Source organism: Hylaeus anthracinus, unplaced genomic scaffold (genome assembly GCF_026225885.1).
Source record: "Hylaeus anthracinus isolate JK02 unplaced genomic scaffold, UHH_iyHylAnth1.0_haploid 11989, whole genome shotgun sequence".
NCBI lineage: Eukaryota > Metazoa > Arthropoda > Insecta > Hymenoptera > Colletidae > Hylaeus > Hylaeus anthracinus.
The window spans coordinates 8,691,349-8,714,405 of NW_026534337.1; the positions used below are offsets into that span (position 1 = coordinate 8,691,349).

Sequence of the window (23,057 nt, forward strand, 5' to 3'; positions counted from 1 at the left end):
ACTTAAAAACGAGATTTCAACGACGATCATATGGCCCAGTACGCTCCTCGTCGTTTTCACCTGTTCAAGCGGAGAGATCTCTACCAGAGATTGGCAGAATTCACATCTAGATACAAATTTCCACAACGAATAAAAGATAAACGACTGTTTATCTGTTATACGTTAGATAATAATTTCGATTCAAATTGTAGAATAAAATATTTCACAAGACAATAAGAAGAAAGAATGATTGACAACGAATAAAATCGGGGAATAATAGTTTATTCGCTCTAGGAGATAAATTTTTCTTTATCCATTGCAAAGTGTTTAATTTCCTAATCCAAATTCTAATTTCTCTTCTATTCGATAATCGATATTGAATAAATATTTAAGTCCGGATTCATCTAATGCGCGATATCGAGTAAAACTTACAGTTCTATATTTATTCAATAAACGATATCGAATCAAATATTCAGGTCTAGATTCCTTCAAGACACGATATCGAGTGAAATATTTAATTCTATGTTTATTCGATAGGAACAAGAAGTTTGTCTAGCAGAAACAGAGTATTCGCAGTCGGATCTTGCAAGATAGATGTGTCTTGGCGTGAAAAGAAAATCGTGTTCGCTTCAAACTGATCGAATCGCGATTCAGTGTGGCGTCGTTTATTCTCCTCCACGCGATATTTTTACCCCGTGCGATGGTTAATCTTGCCAAGTCAATTATCGCGATAAATAATGTCAAAGTCAAACTCCTTAACTCTTTATAGCACGGTGGTTGGTCGTAAAACCAACCTTAGAAAATGGCCAATCAAGCACAGTGGCTAGCATCAGTGACCACTTGGACGATTTATCCCTCGCGTCTCCACCATCTTATTTAAAAATAAACGAGGGGTTGGAAGACTAGCTCTAAGACTAGCTTTTCTCAAACTATCGACTCGTGCTGTTTAAAAGAAAAAGTTTCCCAGAACGAAGAAAAGTACTCGCACCGATTTAGTTCAACCCCTTCAAACTTCTCACCCCCTCAGATATAAATAAATATAAATATTGCTACATTTCTCTGTCATTGACACATTTGCATCGGAGCTGTTGTTGCTAATGCTCCATTCCTGAAAAATGAAATCTTTTTTTTCGACTAATGAAGTACTTCCGCTTCCACGATACACGGAAGTGTTACTGCTTCGAACTTAAAATAGATACCTCGAGACAGTGTGTTCTTCAGCAACACGATTCACATTAAAGCAGCATCTACCGCGTGGAAGTATTATCAGGTGATAATACAAACATGCGAGTGTTGTCCTCCATTTAAATAAAACATGGAATGTGTAATCCAATCTAACTATTGTACGTAAACGGTACTTTTACGTAGCGCCCTTTGACAATACCCTTTGATCTTTACATCCTCCAGTAAATTACGTATTTTAATTACAATTATAGTATTTGTAACTACAAAGCTAACGGTGCATGTCTGTAGCAATTCCCTTCGCTATCTCCTATTACAATTGCAATGAATTGCGAACATTATCCCCAAAATAAACACGAAAATCATGATTTCATTACACGCTCCACCTTTGCATCGTTCAAAAAAGATCCAAAAAAAAAAAAAAAATCATCAAAAATTCTTGTGCCGCAAAGAGTTAACACGCTCCTGTTTTGAATAGCCCTATGTGTATATGTGTGTGTGTGTATGTGTGTGTGTTCGCGCGCGCGGGTGCTGGCCACCCGTGTATATATACGTGTATATATACCTAGCCAGCTCGCCGGCGGGGTCGAGGGTGGATTTCACGCGATGGCGGGACAGTGACGGCGGCGAGGGACCGATAGAGACGCGTGTAGAGAACGAAGGAAGACGGGAACAGCCGACGACGAAGAGGGAATGCGGTTGGATGAAGCGATAGCCAAAGGAGGAAGAGGGACACCGTGTTCTGGATAGAGAGGGTTTCGCAGAGCGAGTCGGGCTGGGGAGTGGAAGAGAGAGGTGGAAGCGCGAGAGAGGGAAAACCTGGAGGACAGAGGGAAAACGATGGCGCGGAGCTGACTGTTTCCCGCAGGAAAGAGTGAGATGGAAAGAAAAGACGATACCGTCGTCGAAGCTCACGCAAACACGCTCCTGGCGAGCTCTCGCACACTGCTGCCCGACCAGACTCCCACCACGCGAACTTTCGGAAAAATCAATAGAATACAAGAAAAGCCCACGCTGCGCTGCTAGGCGAGTGGAGCCCTCTCTTCCACGTTTCCCTCTCTCGCTTCTCCGTCTCTCTCCTCTCTCAGCGGTGCTTCCTTGCCTCGTCTCCCTTTTTCCCTACCCGCAGCCCTCTTTGCGCGCGTTTACCTGCTCGTTGTCCGCCAAACAAAGGCCTGGAACGCGGTCCGGCGAACGACAAAAGGGGCCAGGAGGAATAGATGTAGGTTGGATGCGTTCGCCGACGAAACGTGGATGCGAATGTAACCGCGAGAAAGGGCTGCCTGGAAAGGTTTGGAATCGCGGACGGGCGGGGGTGCAGGGGGTGTTACCAGGCACCAGAAAGAAAAACCGCAAAATTGGGCAAGCTCTACGGTCAGAGGAGCGACCGGGATAGCTCGATTGTGGGACCACCTCTTTGCGCGCACCCGTCACCCTTCGAAATTGCCACCCCTTCGAACTTAACCCCTTTCTGGCCTTCAGAGACGGCCAAAATGCTCCAGATACGAAACACTGATCAAGGAATGGTCTTGTTTGGCGAATCGGTCCGAGTTAGGGATGGTCGAAATTGGAGCACCGCCGCCACTGTACCGCCATGACCAAGGAAAAGAGTGAAATTCATCAGTTAGTGATGCGATTAGGTTTCCGTGAACGTGAATCGTCTCCTTTTTCAAATCGCCACCCCCTTTCTGAACGAATCTGCGTTAGGAGTACTTCTGAAATTGAATCACCGCAATGACCAAGAAAAAGAGCGAAATTTACTAGTCAGAAACGTGATCAGGATTCCTTAAACGTGAATCCTCTCTTTCGCGAATTACCATCCCTTTCTTTTTGAATAAATCTGTGTTAGGGTTACTTGGAATTGAATCACCATCGCCACTGCACGGCCACGAGGAAGAAAAAGTGCAAAATTGGAAGAGTTTCTAGTTAGAAGTGTGACTAGGATACCTTTGAACGTGACTCGTCGACAGAGCCTGACCCCTTCCCAAATTGCCACCCCTTTGAACTTAGTTTCCTTCTTTTTTAATAAATCTGCGTTAGGGGTACCTGAAACGGAGTCACTTCCATCAAAATGTTTCTCATCTATTGTTTGAACTAAATTATCTCTTCCACGATACTTCTGGAGCTCTTGTGGCCTTCGGTAAGAAAGGGAAGGCGGAAGGAACACGTTCTACGAGTTCGAACGTCTTCATCGACGAACTCCCAGCGAGGAGGGCATTCATCTCGCGCCCATTAGAAGTTCTAACCAGCGACGCAGAGCCCACGTGGGCGCGTGTTTTGAAAAAACGCATCCATCATAATTAATTTTTTACTCCGGAACCAACAACCATGCTAAGTTCTTCCTTCTTTCATTACATGGCCCTCTACATTCTTTCAAGCTAAAGGAGAGTGAGTTCCTTAAATTACCGATCAGATGTACAATTCCCTTTAAACTACAAAAACCAAAACTGTACTTTTGATACATCAACTTTCGATTAATGAAGGAAATAATAGAATCACTTACTAATCGAACAGGTCTTAATTAAAATGAACTCCTTTGAAAACAACCCCACTACGTACCAAATTTCAAATTCTAAATTCCATTCGTATCTTAATAATTCAATTTACATATAGATACATGTTTAGTAAGAAATAATATTCTCGAATAGCGTCAATGAACAGCGAAGAATAAAAATTGATAATGTCCGAGAAGATCCTTCTTCTACGAACGGACCAGACATGGAATTCGAGGGAATTTTCTTCGAATCCCTGTATGCCCATGGATGGAGTTCCGTGGGTGCTTTTGTCGAGGGATCGCGCGATGCAGCGTTCCCGAGACATAAGCTGCGACAGATCCAAACGGAATCGTAGCCTGCCTCGCACTAAACGGAACTGACCCAGCTTCGTGGCTTTGTACCCTTCGCTGATCTCTCTACCGCTCTCTCCTTCCCTCTCGCCTCGCTCTCCTTCTCTCTCCCGCCTCTCCCCCCACCTCGCGAACTCGCGTTCTGCATCCCTGTCCCGTGCAAACCACGCGCCTAGCCTCTCTTTGTCCTCCGCCCCTTGACATTCCCCCACCGCCGACGGGAGACACCCTCGAGAAGTTTCAATTTATACTGAAAGTCGTCATGACCGAATCCACAAATACGTACGCTCGCTCGCGGGGCTCCTAGTCCATTCATATCAGCTGAGTACGCGTAAACACGAACGTATCCCCCCAGTCGTTGTACTAGATGCCGTTACCCCGCGGCTTCGCCAACTATCGCGGTCGAAGTTCGCGCAAATTATGGAATTACGAGGCGTTCAACGACTACCCTGACAACATCCTGGATATGCTTGTTAATCATCGAGGGACTCTAATTTCTATAATTTATTTAATCGTTTTTTTTCTTTTTTTTTTTTTTTAATTAATTGGTCTACATCAGGCAGGAGGGGTGCACTAGAAAATTAATTCTACAAGGAAATAGAGACAACGTGCAATAAACGCATGGAAGATGAAAACAGAAATATTCAACGATATCGAACAAAATGAAACGAAGATCGATTTCATCGATTATATACTCCATGAATATTGTTGAAGTTGACACTATACTATATACTTAAACTTCTTCAAATCACTCATTTGTTAACAGCGATTTTTTTTTTTTTTTTTTTTTTTTGGAATTTTTGGGAACAATTATGGTAACAGAAAATCAATTTTATTCGTAGACTAGTCCACTTCTCCTATCTCTGATTACAAAGATGCAGTTACATGTATGATAAACATGCGTTGGCCACAGTAATTTTAATCTCAATTGTACCCAAACAGTTGGACATTGAAATATTCTGGAGTCGTGAATTAAAAATCGTCGCGTAAATTTACATGAACGGATTAATGCATAATGTCTGTACGGTAGCCATTGATACTTATCAGCCGGGTACTTTGCGAACTATCGCGATCGCGCGCTTCTCGACACTTTGTATCGACGGTCGTCTCTCACCAACACTGCTACAGGCAGTCTGTAACTTTCACGAAAGTTTCCATCTATTGGAGGCTTACCTTGTTAAACAAGAATAATTATTTTTCCATGAAAGGAACTTTTGTTCAATTACGGCGTGTTTTATAAACAGGACACTGGCACCCAGAGATGTCTGGTAATGGAGGTCGAGACACCTGCACTGTGTAAAATATAAAACAATCGACGATAGTACTATCAAATTTTTACAGTGTTCTTTGGTGAGAAATCGTTACTTATTAGTTTGATCAATCTGGGAATATTCACAATCGGCAATCAAAGAAGTGAGTGCAGAATATAATACTCAACTTTATTATTTAACCCTTTGCTCTCGAGAGGTGACTCACAGTCACCATTAGGTTTCACGAAGCAAATCTACAATACCCAAAGTTTTTAGATTCAATTTCTTCGGAGCTCGACGTATCAATAAAATGATTGTTGGTGAGGTAAAGATTACCTGTTTCTAAAGTCTCGATAGCTTAGAACTCAATAGAACTCAATAGAACTTAAAAAACATCTCGGAAAAAGGCCTCGAGTGCAAAGGGTTAACATTTCATTTAAACCTCAATTTTATCTCCTAGAAATGGATCTATAACGTACTTAAATTCTTCTCTTAAATTCTCCTTTCACAGCGTCAATTTGTCTCATTTTGCATTAAGCAAGTGTCCAGTAGCTCGTTCACGGTAGTGTAAATTACCCAGTCGTGTCTGTTCGCCGCTTACGGGTAGGAAAACAGGATCATCGTAGATTACGTGGAATTATTTGATCGCTTTATTATTTTAATCCTTTGCCAACGGACACTTTGCGGCACGGACGTCAGGCAGGCCACAACGGTTTTGGAGTACACACCTGTCAGAGTAATATCCCAAAATTAACTTCATGCATCAGTACACATACTTACATTATCTGAAATTAACGACGAAGTTGGTTGAACATAAATCTTCCAACGAACCGCAATAGAATTTTAATTGTTAATCGATAACTGTTAGTTTTTAATTCCACGAGGCAATTATTTGTTAGTAATGGATGAACGAGGGAGAATCAATCACGGATTACTTCTCCAACTCCAATTATGCGGAACGCGCACACGTAGCCGCGCAAATACGAACAAACACAACTCTATCTACGAAACGAGCAACCCTCGACAATTTCTTCAGATCACGAACCGATCGATTTTTAATCGTTAATCGCTATTTCAGGCGATAGTTGACAACTCGTTATTACCTCGAGCTGCACGTTAGTTGGCACTTGTAATTAACGATTACCGAGTATCAATTTCTAGCATTTGTTGTGCAGGTACATCCAATAAAATACATACTTTAAACAATGATATCATTACATTTTTTTAGTTCATAATCAAGGCATTGAAATACGGTAGATTTACAAAAATTACCGGATGTATTTTAAAACATACTTAAACTATTCTCAAAGTTAAACAAAAAATAGGGAGATTGTTCCCTGTGAACAAAAATCACGTTATACATTTAATGTTTGGAGGCCTCATGCGGTTTCCCTTTAATCCTCTCGACCCTAGTGAGACACACATGTCCCAGTAAATATCTGGTTACTATTATCCAAATTACAATTGAGACAGGAACATATTTTTAAAAAAAATGAATATTATTTCCACCGAGACAAATTATTCCTTCTTACCTGTGTTCCTTCGATTTGTAGCCAACCCTAATTTACCACGCTTAATTTCTAAAACAGAACCTACTAGAATTCAATTAGAATAGCCGTGTCTAGATGGTTAAATACTAAGAATATAACAAGAAAGATCTATTTTTCGAGCACAAATAAAATAGTCCTCCTCCTCGAGATCCGAATCGATATCAGTGAAGCGCGCGAGCGTCCCCGGGTTAGATCGCGCGTTGGATCCCCGGTCACGCGAGATCATGCAGCGCACACGGGTTGTACGCAGGGTGTGTAACGCTCGGTATATCGCGTGCCGGGCTCGTTGCCTTTCGAGGTATCTTCGAAGACGCGTAATAATACGGTTCGGTGGACGAGGCACGGCGAATGGTCAACAACCGACCGCGCGCCGGGATTCCCCTTTCGTGTTATTCAGTCGACCGCCGCTAATTAAGAGAGCAGAGCGAGCCCCGAGTTTCTCGAATTACAGGGAATCGACGCGTGCGCGCGAATCGACCCTGGTGCTCGCGTGTCCGTCGCGTTCCAAAGGCGTTTCGAAACGCCGCGTTCTCGACGTGAAAAATGAAAAGAAAAAGAACGAAGAAGAAGAAGAAGAAGAAGAAGGGAGGCATTCCTTCGATCCGCGAGAGAGAGTGGCCCTTCGTTGCGGTTGACGCCCTTTCCCTGCTACGTGTACGCAACAGAGCGGAGACAACCAACCGCTGTAAATTACCGTGACGCGTTACGCGTTACGCGCTGGGGTTGTTGCGGCCGGCGACGTACTCGCCACGAAACGCACGCCCCAATTTTCCGTGTCGCTTTCCACGTTAGTGGAAGAAGTGGACGTTGACTTGGTTGAAAACTTCTTGGGATCAAGGGAACCTTTGTATATTGAATTTTGTTTGGACGTAGGCACTGTGGCATTTGCAATATTAATGTTTTGCTATAAAACGCCTTCTGCTTCAAAGCATCTTGTTCCAAAACGCCTTGTACTACAAAGCCTCTTGAACTTCAAATCCTTGCTCCAAAACGCCTTATACTCCAAAGTCATGCTCCAAAGTGATTGTTGTTTATAACTTTCCTAGCCTCCTCGTTTCAGAATCGGCAGTCAGTTAGCCAGGCTGTTCCGAACCGTTTATTTTGCCTTCCAATAAAATTTTGCCAAAGTTAACCGCAATTATATGTATTTTTAATTTAAATAAAATTCGTAATTATAAAATATATTGTAACGAAAGCTTTGGAGAGTAACGGAGGAAATGTATGCCGATACTCCCCCGATATTTACCGCGATACCGACGAGCTGTGCAAATCAATGAAATTGATATTTGTTTAATTTTATTTGACGATAGAAGTATATCCTGGTAATATTTACTTGTAAAATACTGAATTAAAAGTTTCGGCTCGAAAAGCAGTCGGAGAGCTTCCATAAAGGTAAAATATATGGAACTCGTTAAATAATAATTTATTTAAAAATTCCTATCGTAAACTAACAACGGACAAAACAAATTCCGTGATTTTATAAAATGAGAAAATTCCTCTCCGACTGAACTATTGATACCTTCATCGTTAACGATCACATAAATTCAATTAATACATATAATAATGAATAAAGAAAAAAAAAATAATTCCTTTGTATTTCTGTGCGAGTCCCTAGCCATCCTATTGCATAATGTAAACAAGGTTCCCTCGTGATGTTTCCATACGAGATTATATAGTAGCTCTGTAAATCGAGCTACTTAATGTTTACCTGAAACATGAATTAATTCATGGACATATACAAAATATAGGGGGAAGTTCCTTTATAAAGATAAAATGAAATTTATACGACAAAGGGTTGATCAAATCGTAACACCAGTAGAAAAGTTTATAAATGTTTTATTTAGCTCAACCACTATATATGATTGGCAATAATAGTCGGAGCGTCAGGAGGGTGCGAATGCTTAACAAGTCGCACTTCGTTGCATCGTTGGGTCATCCTTGCGTGAACGTATTAAATCCAAGTGGAGGTATACCTCTCGCTATATGTATACGGATCTCATTGTGGGATAGTATAATTTGTCAAATAGTTACGACATTCAACTAAATTTCTTTGGAGGACATACTGCTTTATTTCGATTGGAAGTATCTGGAGCAAGAACGTGTAATTTAATCCTAGAACGATACTTTGTTCTCCAATCGATGTGAAGAGATGTAAAATTAATTTAGATCTAAGAATAATTGGTAAGATAATTAAATTTAATAGCTATTTAATCTTATCAAGTTTTCTTAGATCATACAAACCTCACATCTTCTTGTATCATTGTTGCAGCTCCGAACAGTACTGACAATGTTTTGTTTAATGATTTTCCTCTCTAGAAATAAATAATCAAAATTCGTAGAGCTTTTAGCTCGCGTGATATTAAAAATTCAATAGGAATTAGGAATTTTTGTGCCAACCGAGTTCTTTCATGCCCTATACTTGGACCAAGTAGAACCTTCTCTCTCGTCCACTTCTTTCTATGTAATTCCAAGCGTATTCTCGTTTCGCCTCTCCTCTTTCATCCTTTGCTAACCCTTCAATATCCCTCTTTAATCGCTCGAGAACACATATATAGCCGTCTACGCCAAGGGGTTGATAAACTTTTTTTCCAGGAGGGTCGGTTAATAAATATTTTTTTGGTTTCAAAGGTTTAAAACTATAATCGAATACGAAACCTACATTTCGGTTGGAGCAAAAGTATATTCGATGTTTTCATCAAATATAATTCGACTTCTAGGATCATCCGAGACTCTTCGGAAATTTAAGCTTATTGAGTTAAAGGAACTTGCCTGTTTGCAGTAAACGATTCTGTTGAGAATTCTCAAATTAGACTGATCGAACAGCTCGATATTCATAATTAAAAACATTCCATCTTGAATGTCCGAGATGAGGTTGAACAGCGCAGCGATCGATAACCTTCCCTAGCGAAAGGAGCAGGTATTTCATATTTAAAAGGAAGTAACTATATCGATATCGATGGTAAAAAGCGTTTGAAATACAAATTTCCGTACAAAAGGGAGCTGTTCTATTCGATAAAGCGAAAACCTCTCACGAAAGAGCACTTGGGATTTGGAAAAAAATTGTGTATCAGAGAAAACAGAATTTTGTTCTAATACACAGACCTCTAGAAAGAGATTCCGTTCAGATTAAATCAGATTTCACAGTTTGAAACTATCTTCAATTTTTAAAATTTTCAAAGCATCCCAATAAAAAACGGGAATGTATATTCCGATGCCTTTCGTTATTTTAGAGTCCTGTAATCACAGATAAGATACGCAAATGATCCTTCCCTGAAACTCTCAGAGATAAACATAACATAATTCTGAACTTTACAAAAATCAGCACCGAACACAGGCAACATTCTCGGATCGAAGGTCGCAATAATTTAGGTAAAAAGGTTGCCGACCACTGGAACAGTGGAACGGTCCTCGAATTAGGATTGAAGTCCACTCGCGGCCGAAAGGGTCCTTCGTCCGGTCGGGAGCCATAAAACCTTACCGGGAGTCGAAAAACCAAGAGACTCCTTTTTCCCTGGCAAAGTCGGCTTAAAGTGGCGAGGCTCGTCAAAGGATTCAGAGCCAAGCCGCGGCGAAAAGAGCAGGTCGCCTAGAAGTGGACACAGTGAAGGAGGACAAAATAAGCGAATCAGCAGGTCGTCGTCGCGATTCTGGCTACGTCACCGCTCTGCTACCCCTACACAGTCAGTGGAGGGCTGTTATACGGTGTACAGTACACTCTCGCGTAAAAGGGGTTATCCAGGAATGAAACAGTAGGCTGAAGGAGGTGGGGTTGCAAAGCTTTGCAAAATTATGAATACGTAGTGAGAAGAATAAAGAAATTTGAAGGGGATCAAACAAATAGAATTATGAGAATAACATGTCAAAGTTCCCAAACTCCTAACTCGAGGATCCTTAAAGTTCCTAACTCAAGAATAAGAAGTCAAAGAAGGTGACGAATGGTAGGACTCGGTGATGGTAGGGTGGGTTCAAATCTTGCTTTGTAATGATACCACTTTCGTGACATAAGTGTTGCCTTTTTAATACATGAATTACAACTATAAACAAACATGTTAAAAGAGTTTGGCAAACACTAACAACAATCACCCCTATAACGACATCACTCTCGTGACATAAATAAGTGTGACTTCCGAATACATGAATTACTATTATAAATAAACATGTTTCCATCCACAACTCGGTCAATTACTAACAAAAGAGTTTGACAAAACGCTGCCGCCTCAAACGCGTTCAAATATCTTAATATCCTAACAATCGCCTCTTTTTTCGAAATAACAAATAGAATTATGAGAATAAGAAGTCATAGCTCCCGAACTCCTAACTCAAGAATCCTGAAAGCTGATAACTCAAGAATAAGAAGTCAAAGAAGGTGACGAATGGTAGGACTCGGTGATCGTAGAGTGTGTTCAAATCGTGCTTCTATAACGATATCACTCTCGTGACATAAATAAGTGTTGCCCTACTAATACATGAATTATTACTATAAGGCCGAACGCACACGGGCGCAACCGATTTGAAATTAGTGTTGCAAACCGTTTGCGCTCTTTGTTTTACCTACTCCACTATCTTTGTTGTACTTAGATCCACAGTCGCAACTACTTTCAGAGTGATTTAAAACTGATCCGTTGCGCCCGTGTGCAATCGGCTTAAATAAACATATTTCCATCCACAACTCGGTGAATTTCTATCAAAAGAGTTCGACAAAACGCTGCCGTCTCAAACGCGTCCAAATACCTTAAGATCCCACCAATCACCCTTTTTTTCGAAATAAATTCTTGAAAATCACCCCCGAAGCGGCTGCACCCGTAGCAGAACACCCGCTGGAGATTCTCGAGCGAGAAGGAGCGAGGGTCGTCAAAGGACGGAGATCCCAGGCTCAGCGCGGTAGGAGACCAGCCAGAAGTGGACACGGCCCGGAGGAGGATAAAATAAGCGAATCAGCAGGTCGTTGTCGTAATTCTGGCTACGTCACACCGGTGCTACCCCTCTACACTCGACGGAGGGTTGTATACCCTCGTGTAGGGGGGCACGACGCGGCGCGAAACGTAGGCGGGGGTTGGGGAGAAACGCGGCGGGTTCGAGGGGCGGTGGGACAGGCGGTGGTGAGAGGAACGCGCGGAACGCTTTATGAATGAATGTTTCCACGCCAAGTGTGGCGAGAGAGCGAGAGAGGTACCCGTGTGTCCCACGTGTAAACACAATAATACCGACGTTTCCATTCATCAGGTCGACCCCGGGGCAAAGCACGCCGCGACCTCGAGAAATGCCTTTCGAGGCGCCACGTGGGGATCTCGCACAGCCCCACCCTTATACCTCGAATCTATCCCCTCCTTTTTTATCCCCCCCGACCCTTCGCGGCACTGTTTAAAAAGCGATTTCAGTCTCTCCTTCTCGGCTCGCCGCGCAACAACCGCCCTCGTCGCATCCTATCGAGCTTCTTGAACGGGCGCGAATCGAGGCCGCGGCCGACACCCCCGACCTTGCCTTTCGACGCTCGCGGACAATTAAGGATTCCCTTTCGTCCAACGGTCGATCCCGCGGCTCCCTCCTCCAGTAATCAACGAAACTGGAGGATGTTTTCGCGTGCGAGGATTGTCGTAATAACTGAGACCAGGAGGCAAACTGCAAGGTGCGTTGGGTGAGTCTCGCAGGGTCGAAGTTTGATATGACTTTGGTATGATTGGCAGGTTATTTGTAGTACATAATATTAGGAGGTTGCATTAAAAGCCGCTGTTTTTTTTTTTTTTTTTATTTTTTTTTGAGCATTTATTTCAATAGTAACGTATATAAAAGTATAGATCGAAGTATTTGCTCTCAAAAGCTACTACTTTTTCCCAAGTGGTTTTAACAACTCATAATATACGACGGCACTCATTGTCTACAGTATTCTCAGTTAAATCCATGTATACATAAACAGCGATTTTCAATGCAACCTCCTAATAAGTTGGTCACGAATTCACCGTTTGCACTCGAGTGCTGACCCTCGGTCAGCACTAGGTTTATCACAGTATTTCGGCGAACACTGTTTCGCATTGTCGCTGATAATTTAAATTATCTTTATCCTTCGAGTACATTTACTTCGAATACATTTCTTTATCCGATTTATGCATCTTTATTCGATTTTCTATTTAAATAATTTTTTTATCTAAATAATGCCCATCTCTAGCGAACAGTAATGCTTGTTTTGGTTTATATTCATTGGAACATTCTATTCACCTGTGGTAATACCTGAACAATCCCCTAACCTTGCAAACTATTATATAGCAGCTACGTTACAGGTTTCTGGGAGGACGAGTCGAGGCAAAGGGGACTCGTTGAAGTCGTGGGCGGAGCGCAGCGTTTGGTCCTTAGTATGCGCCATGGAATTAGGTTTGATCTCGGAGCCCCGTCAGACAAGTGTCTCGTTCGCAGCGCTCTCGAATGACGGGTCGCCCGTGAGAACGAGTGCGTCGGTTTCCAAGGAATTTCCCTCGATAAATTCCCCGATTCCCGGGAATCGTAACGATCGCGATGGAATGGAATTCGTCGCGAGGATGCCCACGTCGCGAACTGCCAGAAAGTCTTCGTTGAAGCTGACCAGCCGCGACAAAAGGATGAGATCGTTGACGACGGAGAGGAACGCGACGGTGGATCATTTTTGGAAATCGTGCAAGAGGAGAGTGGGAAGACCGAAGAAACGGGTAGAACCTAATCGCGAGGACTCGGAGTTCAAGATGAAGGCGAATCTTTGTTACGATCGAATAGAGAACGTCCAGGTTTTCCCAGGGATCGCTCGTCAGGTTTCCTCGACCTCCAGGTCGCTGCACGCGAAGAAAAGCGCGGTGATGCAATCGAGTATCTTCCAAATGCCCACCACCGCGGCTAGAAACAGTTATCCCGATCGCAAGTTGAGTCGCGGAGGCGACAGGCTGGTGGGTAAACGTCGAACGAAGAGAAGGACCAAACGCGGAAGACCCGCGAGGATCGTTGAAAACGTCGATCCCTCGAAGATCGTGCCGTCTTACAGCAGAAGTGCTGCTGCAGCGTGTCGGGGGAAAGAGAAAGTCCTCAACGGGGACACCACCATCGACGTCCAGTGGGAATATCGTGAACAGGATCTGCGTCCTTCGACGAACGCGCGCGAGGACAGGGAATCCATGATGAACGATCTCCGAGGTCAACATTTTCAGACGACCTGTTACGAGGTATGGTCATAACCATTTTCTTTTCTGTTGTTGCCAATTTGTATCATTTACACTTGCTCGATGTCGCCGAAGGATACACACCGTTCGTTTATGTATTGTATTTACACGTGCTGCAGAAAAGAATACAAATTGCGTGTACTTAAAGTCAGGCCTTAGGAACAATACAGCGTATTGAATACACGATATCGAAAAGGATAAATTTCAGAGTCTCGGTTAAGAATACTTTTCGTTATAATATTCTATATACTACATTTTCAACCTCCAGTCAGATATTCGTCTTCAAAATCATCAAAGATTAAATGTACCAATTAACGAACAATAACGAACTAATCAAAGCTTACTTAAGTACTCTCTACAAAAATATAATATTCCTATATTTCTAAAAAATATTCGAGGACATCAAAGTCCTTCCACAACTCGCCCCTTTTATTTTCAGTCGGCATCCCCTAACCACACCCCAATAATCGAGGAATCACCATCGACTTCGGACACGGAGGACGCGTACCCAGCGCATGAATCCGAAAATTCACAAGAATTCTTCGTCCATCCGGGCCAAGCAACGATGTTCGACGACGTCCACACGCTCCCATTGGCCGAGAGGATCTCGACTGGGAGCAAATCCTCCACCGACGATGTCGATTATTCCGCGAAAAGCGACGACGAGGATCGACCCGAATATCCTGAAAAGAACCCTGGATCCAGCGATTTCTGTACTGTTTCGAACCATTCAAACGTCGGATCCGAGAACGAGGAACCCTCTCCGATTAAAAGACGTCGACGACGAACGAAATGCAATCGACGGAAGTGTTCTTTGGTTCGCCGTGACAAGGTGGCCAGCGAGAGGAGGGTTCTGGGTGGGAAAAATAACGATGCTCGATGCAAATCAGCGGAAAGTGTAAGGAACTGCTACGGAAAGCAAACCTCGGTGAAGAGGAACAAGGTAACCGCGAATGGGAACGTTAACGCCTCGTCTATCAGGAAGTTTGCGAAAAATCACACGCAAAGAGCAAAAATATTCAAAAACGACGAGGAATATCACGATTTGAAGAGGGTGACTCGGGGATCGACGAAAATCAGCAAGGAGAACTTCGTTGGGAAGCTGGTGTGGGGATCTTGTTCAGGATGGTGGCCAGGTAAGTTGTTTGTTTTCGTTGTATCTTGATTTAAGATCTGATTCTATAAGAATTACTCCTTTGATTTTTTTCCGTAAATTCCATGTCCCTGTAAAAGTAAGTCCAGATCTAACGATCCACTCTGGGTCGAGCAATTATCCCTTTGACGAATTATAATCGAAACTCGCAGGAATATAAGTTCAAAAAAAAAAAAAAAAAAGAAAAGAAAAATGAAAATTTGATTCACAGCCAACCCTAGTTCGATACAATTAATCTCTCAAAGAGAAATATAATTCAAATAGAAAACATTCAGGTCGAAAGGGTTATATCGAAACTACATTACCGTTTATAGAAACCAATAAATTAATTAACATCAGAGATAATTCCTCCTTACCCATGAAAAAGCTATTAATTATTGCCGTTTCATGCAAAGCGTGCATCGAGAGGATAATTCTGTTTTCTATAAACAAGTAGCGTAATTTTGAAACATTCGAGAAAGCATCGCGTTAGCTGAAGCTTAGATAATTGTTCAAACGCCGATTCGCCCGGCGTCCATGGCCTGAATAAACAATTTCTATATAATATTGCAGCATTAATCATCGATGCGGACCATGTGGGAATGTTGTCTGAGGCGGGAAAATTGTGGGTTTACTGGATCGGAGAAGCTCGTATATCATTAGTGAATATGAATTCTTTATTTATATTTTATTTTCATTAAAACCCGCCACGAGGATCGCGTTCCCCGCGTAATTGCCGGTTATTACCGTCATTTCAGCTGAACGAAAAAACACAGATCGAATCGTTCACATGCAACCTGCACTACAGACTGATGCAGAACTCGAACGTGGCGCGGAGCCGAGCCATTGACGCAACTATGCAGGTTTCTCATTTATTTCATTCGTCTCGTTACGCTAGTTCCAATCATAGAGATATTAAAAATAGATCAGGGGAGACATAGACCTGCTCGTCAGTCGAAATGTCGTTAGAAACAAAGAAAAACTGCGGTGTTCTATCTAAAACTGTGCCTTTATTAGTAGGAATATAAAATACACATATTAAAAGCATATACGATAACCATTTACCGTGAACACCTTAATCTGCCAGGCTAATAATCGCGAAAGTTCCTGCGATGCTGAAATTTTATTTCTATACAATTAGAAATGACATAATCGTGTCGGTACTTGTTTTTGTGACCTCTCCAGAATTTACCAATCCCATCCGGATTAATTTTCTATAACACGTCGCCATCAGAATTAATTTATTTAATTCTTCGCAGAAAATTCTTGTCATCTATACGCGTTTAACGTGAAAACGATGTAAAAATGCTTTGGTGGAAAATGAACGGGCAGGGTACCACAGTTTTCTTTCTCTTTTTAGCCGTAGTACGACTCCCCTGCTCGATTTAGAATATCTCTATGGTTTCGGTTCGATTCATAGCAGGTGGTAGCAATGTTTCGAAACGGGAACCTTAGTCAGCGTCGAATTTGCTTCAGATTCTACGAGCACGGCTGGGCTGCACCCTGACGAAGCCGTACTCGTCCTGGATTGAAAATAATTTCTCGGATGGGCTGGAGTGTAAGTTCAAAAATAAAAGTTTTTACGTGTATGCGATGGGTGTAACGCGTGTTTTCTTTTTCGGAACGTGCAGCGCTCGATGAATTCAAGTTCTACCCGTACCCGAATAGAATACAACAGAGACTGAACTGCCTGAAGGAGAAGAATTCGAAAGTCACCGAGAAATACTTGCTGGATCAGAAACGTATGTATAGTTTCCTTGGTGCTTGACCAGGTAAATGTCATTGTTTCGCGAAGGAGAGATTGTTAGAAATATGACGCTGCGAATGCGATGAAATAAATTAGATTACTCTCGTCTTTCTTCGTAAATGTCAGCACGATCTATCAAATCTATAGAAAGCTCGTCAATGTATACTATTTACGCGATCTATCTGATCGACCTATATCAGACATAATGTCACCGAAATGAGAGCCAATTCCAATCAAGCAGCTTAATAAATTATCGCGCCGTACAGAAATAAAATTAGATGAACTTTAAGTAATCAGAGTCCGTATACAATTAAATACTATGTAACAGTAATTTAAATGTATCTTCCTCCCCCTCAGGGTTCTATTATCCCTTCCAATCGTTCCCTCCTCGTTCAACGCACCCAAGGAAGCTCCCAGATCCCACGCAATGTCCACCAGGTTGAGACTCCATCCCTATCCGTCACCGACCCACCAGACCCATCAGTGTCACGCTTGATCTCACAGATAGAAGTAAGAGAATTTAAAATGGATTTACGAGTCCTGCCAACAAAGGGTCCCGTTTTATCTGCGAATAACCGAATTCCATTCGACGACTCACATGACGTCGGATCTAAAATCACTGACACGAAACAAATTCCTCTGTCCAAGGATTAACGTCGAATCCCGATTGTTCCCCCCGTGCGTGAATCATCTGGTTTGTGTCGACAGGTGAGGCGCAGGTGAAAAAGGTGATCGAGAGACCGAAAGAGTCGCCGCAGCCGAACGACGCTGATGCGTCGCGTTTGCCTTTGAAGGAGCAACATCCAGGAGTCATAACGTGGGCTAAAATCGCCGGGCACAATTGGTGGCCAGGTAACGCGCGTGCACTTTCACAATACACCCCCCTTTCGACGGTCTCCCCTCCGGAAAATCAAACATTTTCCTTTCGAACAATAACGACGCCTTGTTTCAGCATTCTTTTGTTCCCAACGAATGTTTAAGCTTGGCACACGCGCGAAACTGCCATTCCGCGATGAACACTTCGCGGACCCCGTTAATCAATAGCGAATTGGAAACCGTTGCATCGTATTTCGAAAATTCTTTCACTGTTAATTAATCCCTCGACGTATGGGAACGTACAAAAAAAAAAAAAAAAGAGAGAGAAAGAAATAGAAACGAAGTATTCAGTGTCTCTACGCATTCGTTGCAGCAATGATTATCGATTACCGGGATTGTTGCATGCGCGAGCCGGGCTTCGGTTGCCAATGGATCATGTGGTACGGCGACTACAAGCTTTCGGAGGTAAAAATTAATTGGACATTATTAAGCTCGTTACACGCTGGGAAATTGAACGTTGCGAGAGATCGTAACGAAATTTAAACCGGTTTTGACGTTTATTAAAATCGCCCGGGCGATATGTTGTCACGCTTTACACGCAATTCTTCGTTGCGGCGGACAGGTACATCATCAGTCGTTTATGAGGTTCGACCGTGGCATCGAGAAACTTCGCGACTACATAAACAACACCAAGAAGCACGCCTATCTCGTCGGGGTCCTCCAGGCTGCCAAGGTATTCCATTAAATCAATCGAGATACTCTGAAGTGGGAGAGGTCGCGTGTAAATATTTGGGAATAGTGTTTTAACTTTTTCTGATATTTTTCTTCCTGCTTCTGTTGCCTTCTTTGTTCTTACTGATATTAACCCTTTGCACTCGAGGCTTTGTTTTCTGGTATCTATCAGCAACTCGAGATGCTGTCTTAGCATTCTCTATTGTCACGAATGCTAAGCTTAGATTAACTTTGAAGGTCACCTTTCCCTCAACGACAATCATTTTATTGACATTTCGAGTTCCAAAGAAATTAAACCTAAAGAAAACCTAGTGGTGACTGAGAGTCACCTCTCGAGTGCAAAGGGTTAATACAGTTTCACAGGACCTACTACAACGTATAGAGTTTAACCTTTCGTGCCTATTAATATGTATAATTAATAAAAAAGAGCATAGTCTTGAATCTTCCAATGCAGATCTGTGCCTCAAGGACGAACTACCCCTCCAACCCAAATTTAAACAAATAATAAGCCAATAACAACAACAACATACCTAATGTCATATTATTAATCTCTGCTCAGAATATTTAATTTTCAAAACTGATAAGAACCTATATCCAAAGTAATTTGTCCCTGAGGTGCAGAGATTGAGGCTGAGCAATTCACCCTTGGACTGCGAACCACAGGACTTGTTGGATCACAGAACCTACTACAACGTATAGAATGTATAACCCTTCGTGCCTATTAATATGTATAATTAATAAAAAAGAATACAGTCTTGAACCTTCCAATGCAGATCTGTGCTTCAAGGACGAACTACCCCTCCAACTCTAATTTAAACAAATAATAACCCAATAATAATAATAATAACAACAACAACAACAACATACCTAGTATCATATTATTAATCTCTGCTCAGAATATTTAATTTTCAAAACTTCTAAAAACCTATATCCAAAGTAGTTTGTCCCTGAGGTGCAGAGATGCGAGGCTGGGTCTCCACTGACCCGTCATCCGCAGTCCAAGTGTGAATCGTCCAAGAACAAAACGTTCGATGGACAGAACCGGTTCGTTTCGAGCGTCGTTACTCGTCTTTTAGGATTACTGCTCTCGTTTGGGATGCGAAACCGATAATTGGACGCTGGTGGGCGTGTTCAAATATTTCTCGAAAACGGACCGTCTCCAGCCGCAATACGACCACCCCAGAAAGGGCGACTCCGTCAAAATATACGATAAATACTCGGCGCACATCGTGAAGCAGCTGAACGAGCTGAAGAACAATCCGAACATCGACGACAAACGAGCGGACGACTTGAAGAGCAGCGGTGAGTTGAAGAATGTTACGTTTATGCAGGATGTCTGGTAAGTGGCGGCACTTACCACCGAACGGGGGCTGGATCCTTCACCAAATGTACAGTCGGTCGTAAAAATCCACGTACACTTGGAATGAGAAATATTTCGAAACTATAAGAAGACCCTTTTTAATATTTTTTAAATTCGCCTTGCATAGTTGTCTTGTTCTCTCCTCCGATTTAATACGAACATTATGAGCCATTATGAGCGCTATAGCCAGGTGTATTCATTACTCTCAAGATCGATCTTCAATCTTTTCTAAGAAAAATTAGATCAATATTTTGGACGTTCGTGTAACATTGTTCTTTTGAATTTTAATTTCATTTTTCGTTTACTCGAAACTAGTTTCAGCTTAAATTATAGATAACAAAGTGATATTTAATTCGTATGAGTTGTCTCCCATGTATCACATATTCGTTACATCCAGAGCTAGGTAAAATACGTATTTTAAATAATAAACAGTAAATAAATATTTTATTTCGGATGATGCAGGTATTTTTAAAAATAAAATATTTTATTTGTTATAAAAAATGTTTAAGATAATATTTCGACTAATATTTTATTTGAAAAACACTGAAAATATTTGTGCCATAGTTCGGAATATTTTATTTATTTAATTTATTATTAGCAGATAAAATATTTTGATTTTACTAAATTATAGTGTAAAGTATATTTATTTTGGATATATATGAATTCTGAAGAATCTATTATTTAAAATAGTATTTAAAATATTTTCTCGACAAATATTACCCACCTCCGGTTACAACGAGTTTGGTCGCGCGATAAGTCCTCTTGACGTTCATCATTTCGGTTTCGTTCATATTTGGGCCAAACTGACTTCAATCGGTATTCATACGCCTGGGCGTGATCTGCGGGATCCCTCGGTTCGTACGTAGTTTGTTTGACGCTCTAATTCCAACTTATCCCGGAAAACATGGCGGTCAACGAAATCCATCCGAGGTGCACGCGCTGTTTACGCGAGTTTTAACTCACGTATAATGCGGCCGCCACCATCAAAGGCATTTATAAAGCCATGAATAATTATTATAGAAAACCTCGATGACGACGAATTAGAATTTCTATAAATTCACGTTAGGAATTTTAGACCGTAGAAGATTTGTTTAGATTCAGGACATCTGTTTCGCGATTCCAACATTACAAGAGCGATACCTCGATAATTTTGTCGGCCCGAAACTGGTTCACTATTCCACGAGACGATAAAATAAATACGTAAGGTTCAGGAAAAATAGCTGCAACCATAGAGAAATGAATTTATTTCAATATAAAATTGTAGTAAATTTATATGAACTTGTATCAATAAATTCGAGTACTATTTCTAAAAAATAGGGGTAGATTTGTGGATATAGACATCTACAGATCAAAGCTCGTAAGTAGACTGGGTATTTAGAACATACAAGAATTATACATAATGTATATTCAGTATAATCTATTAATTGATACAATAATATAATATTTCGTTTCCCATGAGTGCACATACATTTTGGCTATGCTTGCCCTGTGTTTGTCATATTACCTTGTGTAATAAATGCATAAAATTCTATTCGAAACGCTGACGTTGAACTCCGCCCAAAAATTTTATTCTCCCCATCGACCCGTACATGCACGACTAATTGGCGAAGCACTGTTAAGACTCCTGGAACAAGACAAAATTTGTTCCAGACGATTTACGGTCCGTAGTAAGCGGGAAGGTCCCGTTGGAGTCGTTGTGTCTGAAGTGTCTGAAGACTCCCAGCGGCGCAACGGAGGCTCACCCGTTTTTCGAGGGATCCCTGTGCAAGGACTGCTCGGTATGAAGAGACTACCAATAACTAGAGCTGTTCGAGTACTTGACGAAATCGATCCGAGCCTTAGTCGACTCGGATATCCGAATCGAGCCGGGTACTCGAGGCTGTCGAGCTACTCGAACGACCGAGCACTCCGCTCGAATTTTGAACTATTCGTTTCGAGAACTCGGACAGCTCTGCCCGTAACGTGAACTTCGTTACTTCGTTTTAGGAACAATACAAGCCCTGCATGTTCGTGTTTGGCAACGATGCAAAATGCGTGAGTACAGCGTCGACACCTTACGCTTTGATGGCCGGATGTTAGGCATATTTATTTAGAGTCGCGTGATGTCAGGAAGGGTGGTGAATAAGTAGGACTTGTGTGGATGAAGTAGAAGGCGAAAAGGCTTGGTTTCTGGGACAATTAAAACCCTTTGCACTCGAGGCCTTTTTTTCTGGTATCTACCAGCAACTCGAGATGTTTCTTAGCATTCTATTGCCATGAATTCTAAGCTATCTAAGATTTGAGAATAGGGTCAGCTTTACCTCACCGACAATCATTTTATTGACACTTCGAGCTCCAAAGAAATTAAATCTAAAGAAACATTAGGTATTGTAGATTTGCTGCGTGAAACCTAATGATGACTGAGAGTCACCTCTAGAGTGCAAAGGGTTAACAGAGATGACTGTATCAATTATAGGTAGACCAATTGAGTAGTTTCTTCGAGTCCTTGAGAAGCCTAAGCTCACCATGGTTGATCTTGACACCAACTGAGGCTTTTTCCCAAATAACATACCAATACTGGATCCCTCTGATCCCTGAAGAATCAGATCTCTGCATCCATCTTATCCAAAGGACTATCTTATCCTAGTATCAACCATGAAGAACCAAGCTGTGAAAGCGTTTTTCTTACCAATGTTACCACTCAGAGCTCCCCCCCCCCCCCCACGTCTCCTAAATTTGCATTTACTCCCAACACTGGCCATCAAAGTATCGAATTATTCCTTCTACTCGATAATCAACATCTTCCTTTCAGTTTTACTGCACCATCTGCGCCAGTTCCGGAATGGTGATCATCTGCGACAACGAGGACTGCCCAAGGTAAATTCTACGATCGATTTAAGAGCGGATAAGAGCATGGATATTCGTAGATCGTTCGTTTTACAGGGTTTACTGCACTGCTTGCATGAAGCACCTGCTGTGCCCGACAACGTACGATAACGTGCTGCAGGAGGATCCTTGGGAGTGCTTCCTTTGCCAAGGCAGCTCCGGCGTGTCCTCCGATACGATTGTCAGGCCACGACCGAACTGGAAGGACAAAATAATTGACATGTTCCGTACAAAGAGTAATTCGAATATGCAAGTGGCACGCTGCGAGAAGAAGAGAAGAATACGTGTTCTCTCCTTATTCGATGGCCTGAGCACTGGTAAGTAGAAGCACACAGTTTCAGAATTCTAAACAGCATCTAAGAACATCTCTTAAAGTGTATTAATCATTTTTTTTTCCACACGTAAATCTACCGAAAGTTTG

The 23,057-nt window shown here is 42.0% G+C and overlaps 1 protein-coding gene across 5 annotated transcripts in view; it reads left to right on the forward strand.

Moving 5' to 3' along the window:
* The window catches only part of LOC128887437 (uncharacterized), a 143,217-nt gene that overhangs the window by 118,718 nt on the left and 1,442 nt on the right, over nucleotides 1–23,057 (forward strand). For 3 of the 5 annotated variants that reach the window (XM_054143290.1, XM_054143288.1, XM_054143289.1), the window contains exons 4-17: nucleotides 13,082–13,987; nucleotides 14,424–15,120; nucleotides 15,690–15,778; nucleotides 15,875–15,979; nucleotides 16,593–16,674; nucleotides 16,748–16,858; nucleotides 17,572–17,715; nucleotides 18,053–18,144; nucleotides 18,302–18,412; nucleotides 19,488–19,713; nucleotides 21,422–21,549; nucleotides 21,758–21,805; nucleotides 22,563–22,627; nucleotides 22,694–22,953. In XM_054143290.1, coding sequence (XP_053999265.1) covers nucleotides 13,082–13,987; nucleotides 14,424–15,120; nucleotides 15,690–15,778; nucleotides 15,875–15,979; nucleotides 16,593–16,674; nucleotides 16,748–16,858; nucleotides 17,572–17,715; nucleotides 18,053–18,144; nucleotides 18,302–18,412; nucleotides 19,488–19,713; nucleotides 21,422–21,549; nucleotides 21,758–21,805; nucleotides 22,563–22,627; nucleotides 22,694–22,953 — 3,064 coding nt within the window. Of the gene's footprint in view, nucleotides 1–11,594; nucleotides 12,442–13,081; nucleotides 13,988–14,423; nucleotides 15,121–15,689; nucleotides 15,779–15,874; nucleotides 15,980–16,592; nucleotides 16,675–16,747; nucleotides 16,859–17,571; nucleotides 17,716–18,052; nucleotides 18,145–18,301; nucleotides 18,413–19,487; nucleotides 19,714–21,421; nucleotides 21,550–21,757; nucleotides 21,806–22,562; nucleotides 22,628–22,693; nucleotides 22,954–23,057 lie in introns of those variants that run through there. The other 2 variants (XM_054143291.1, XM_054143292.1) reach the window with 2 other exon arrangements.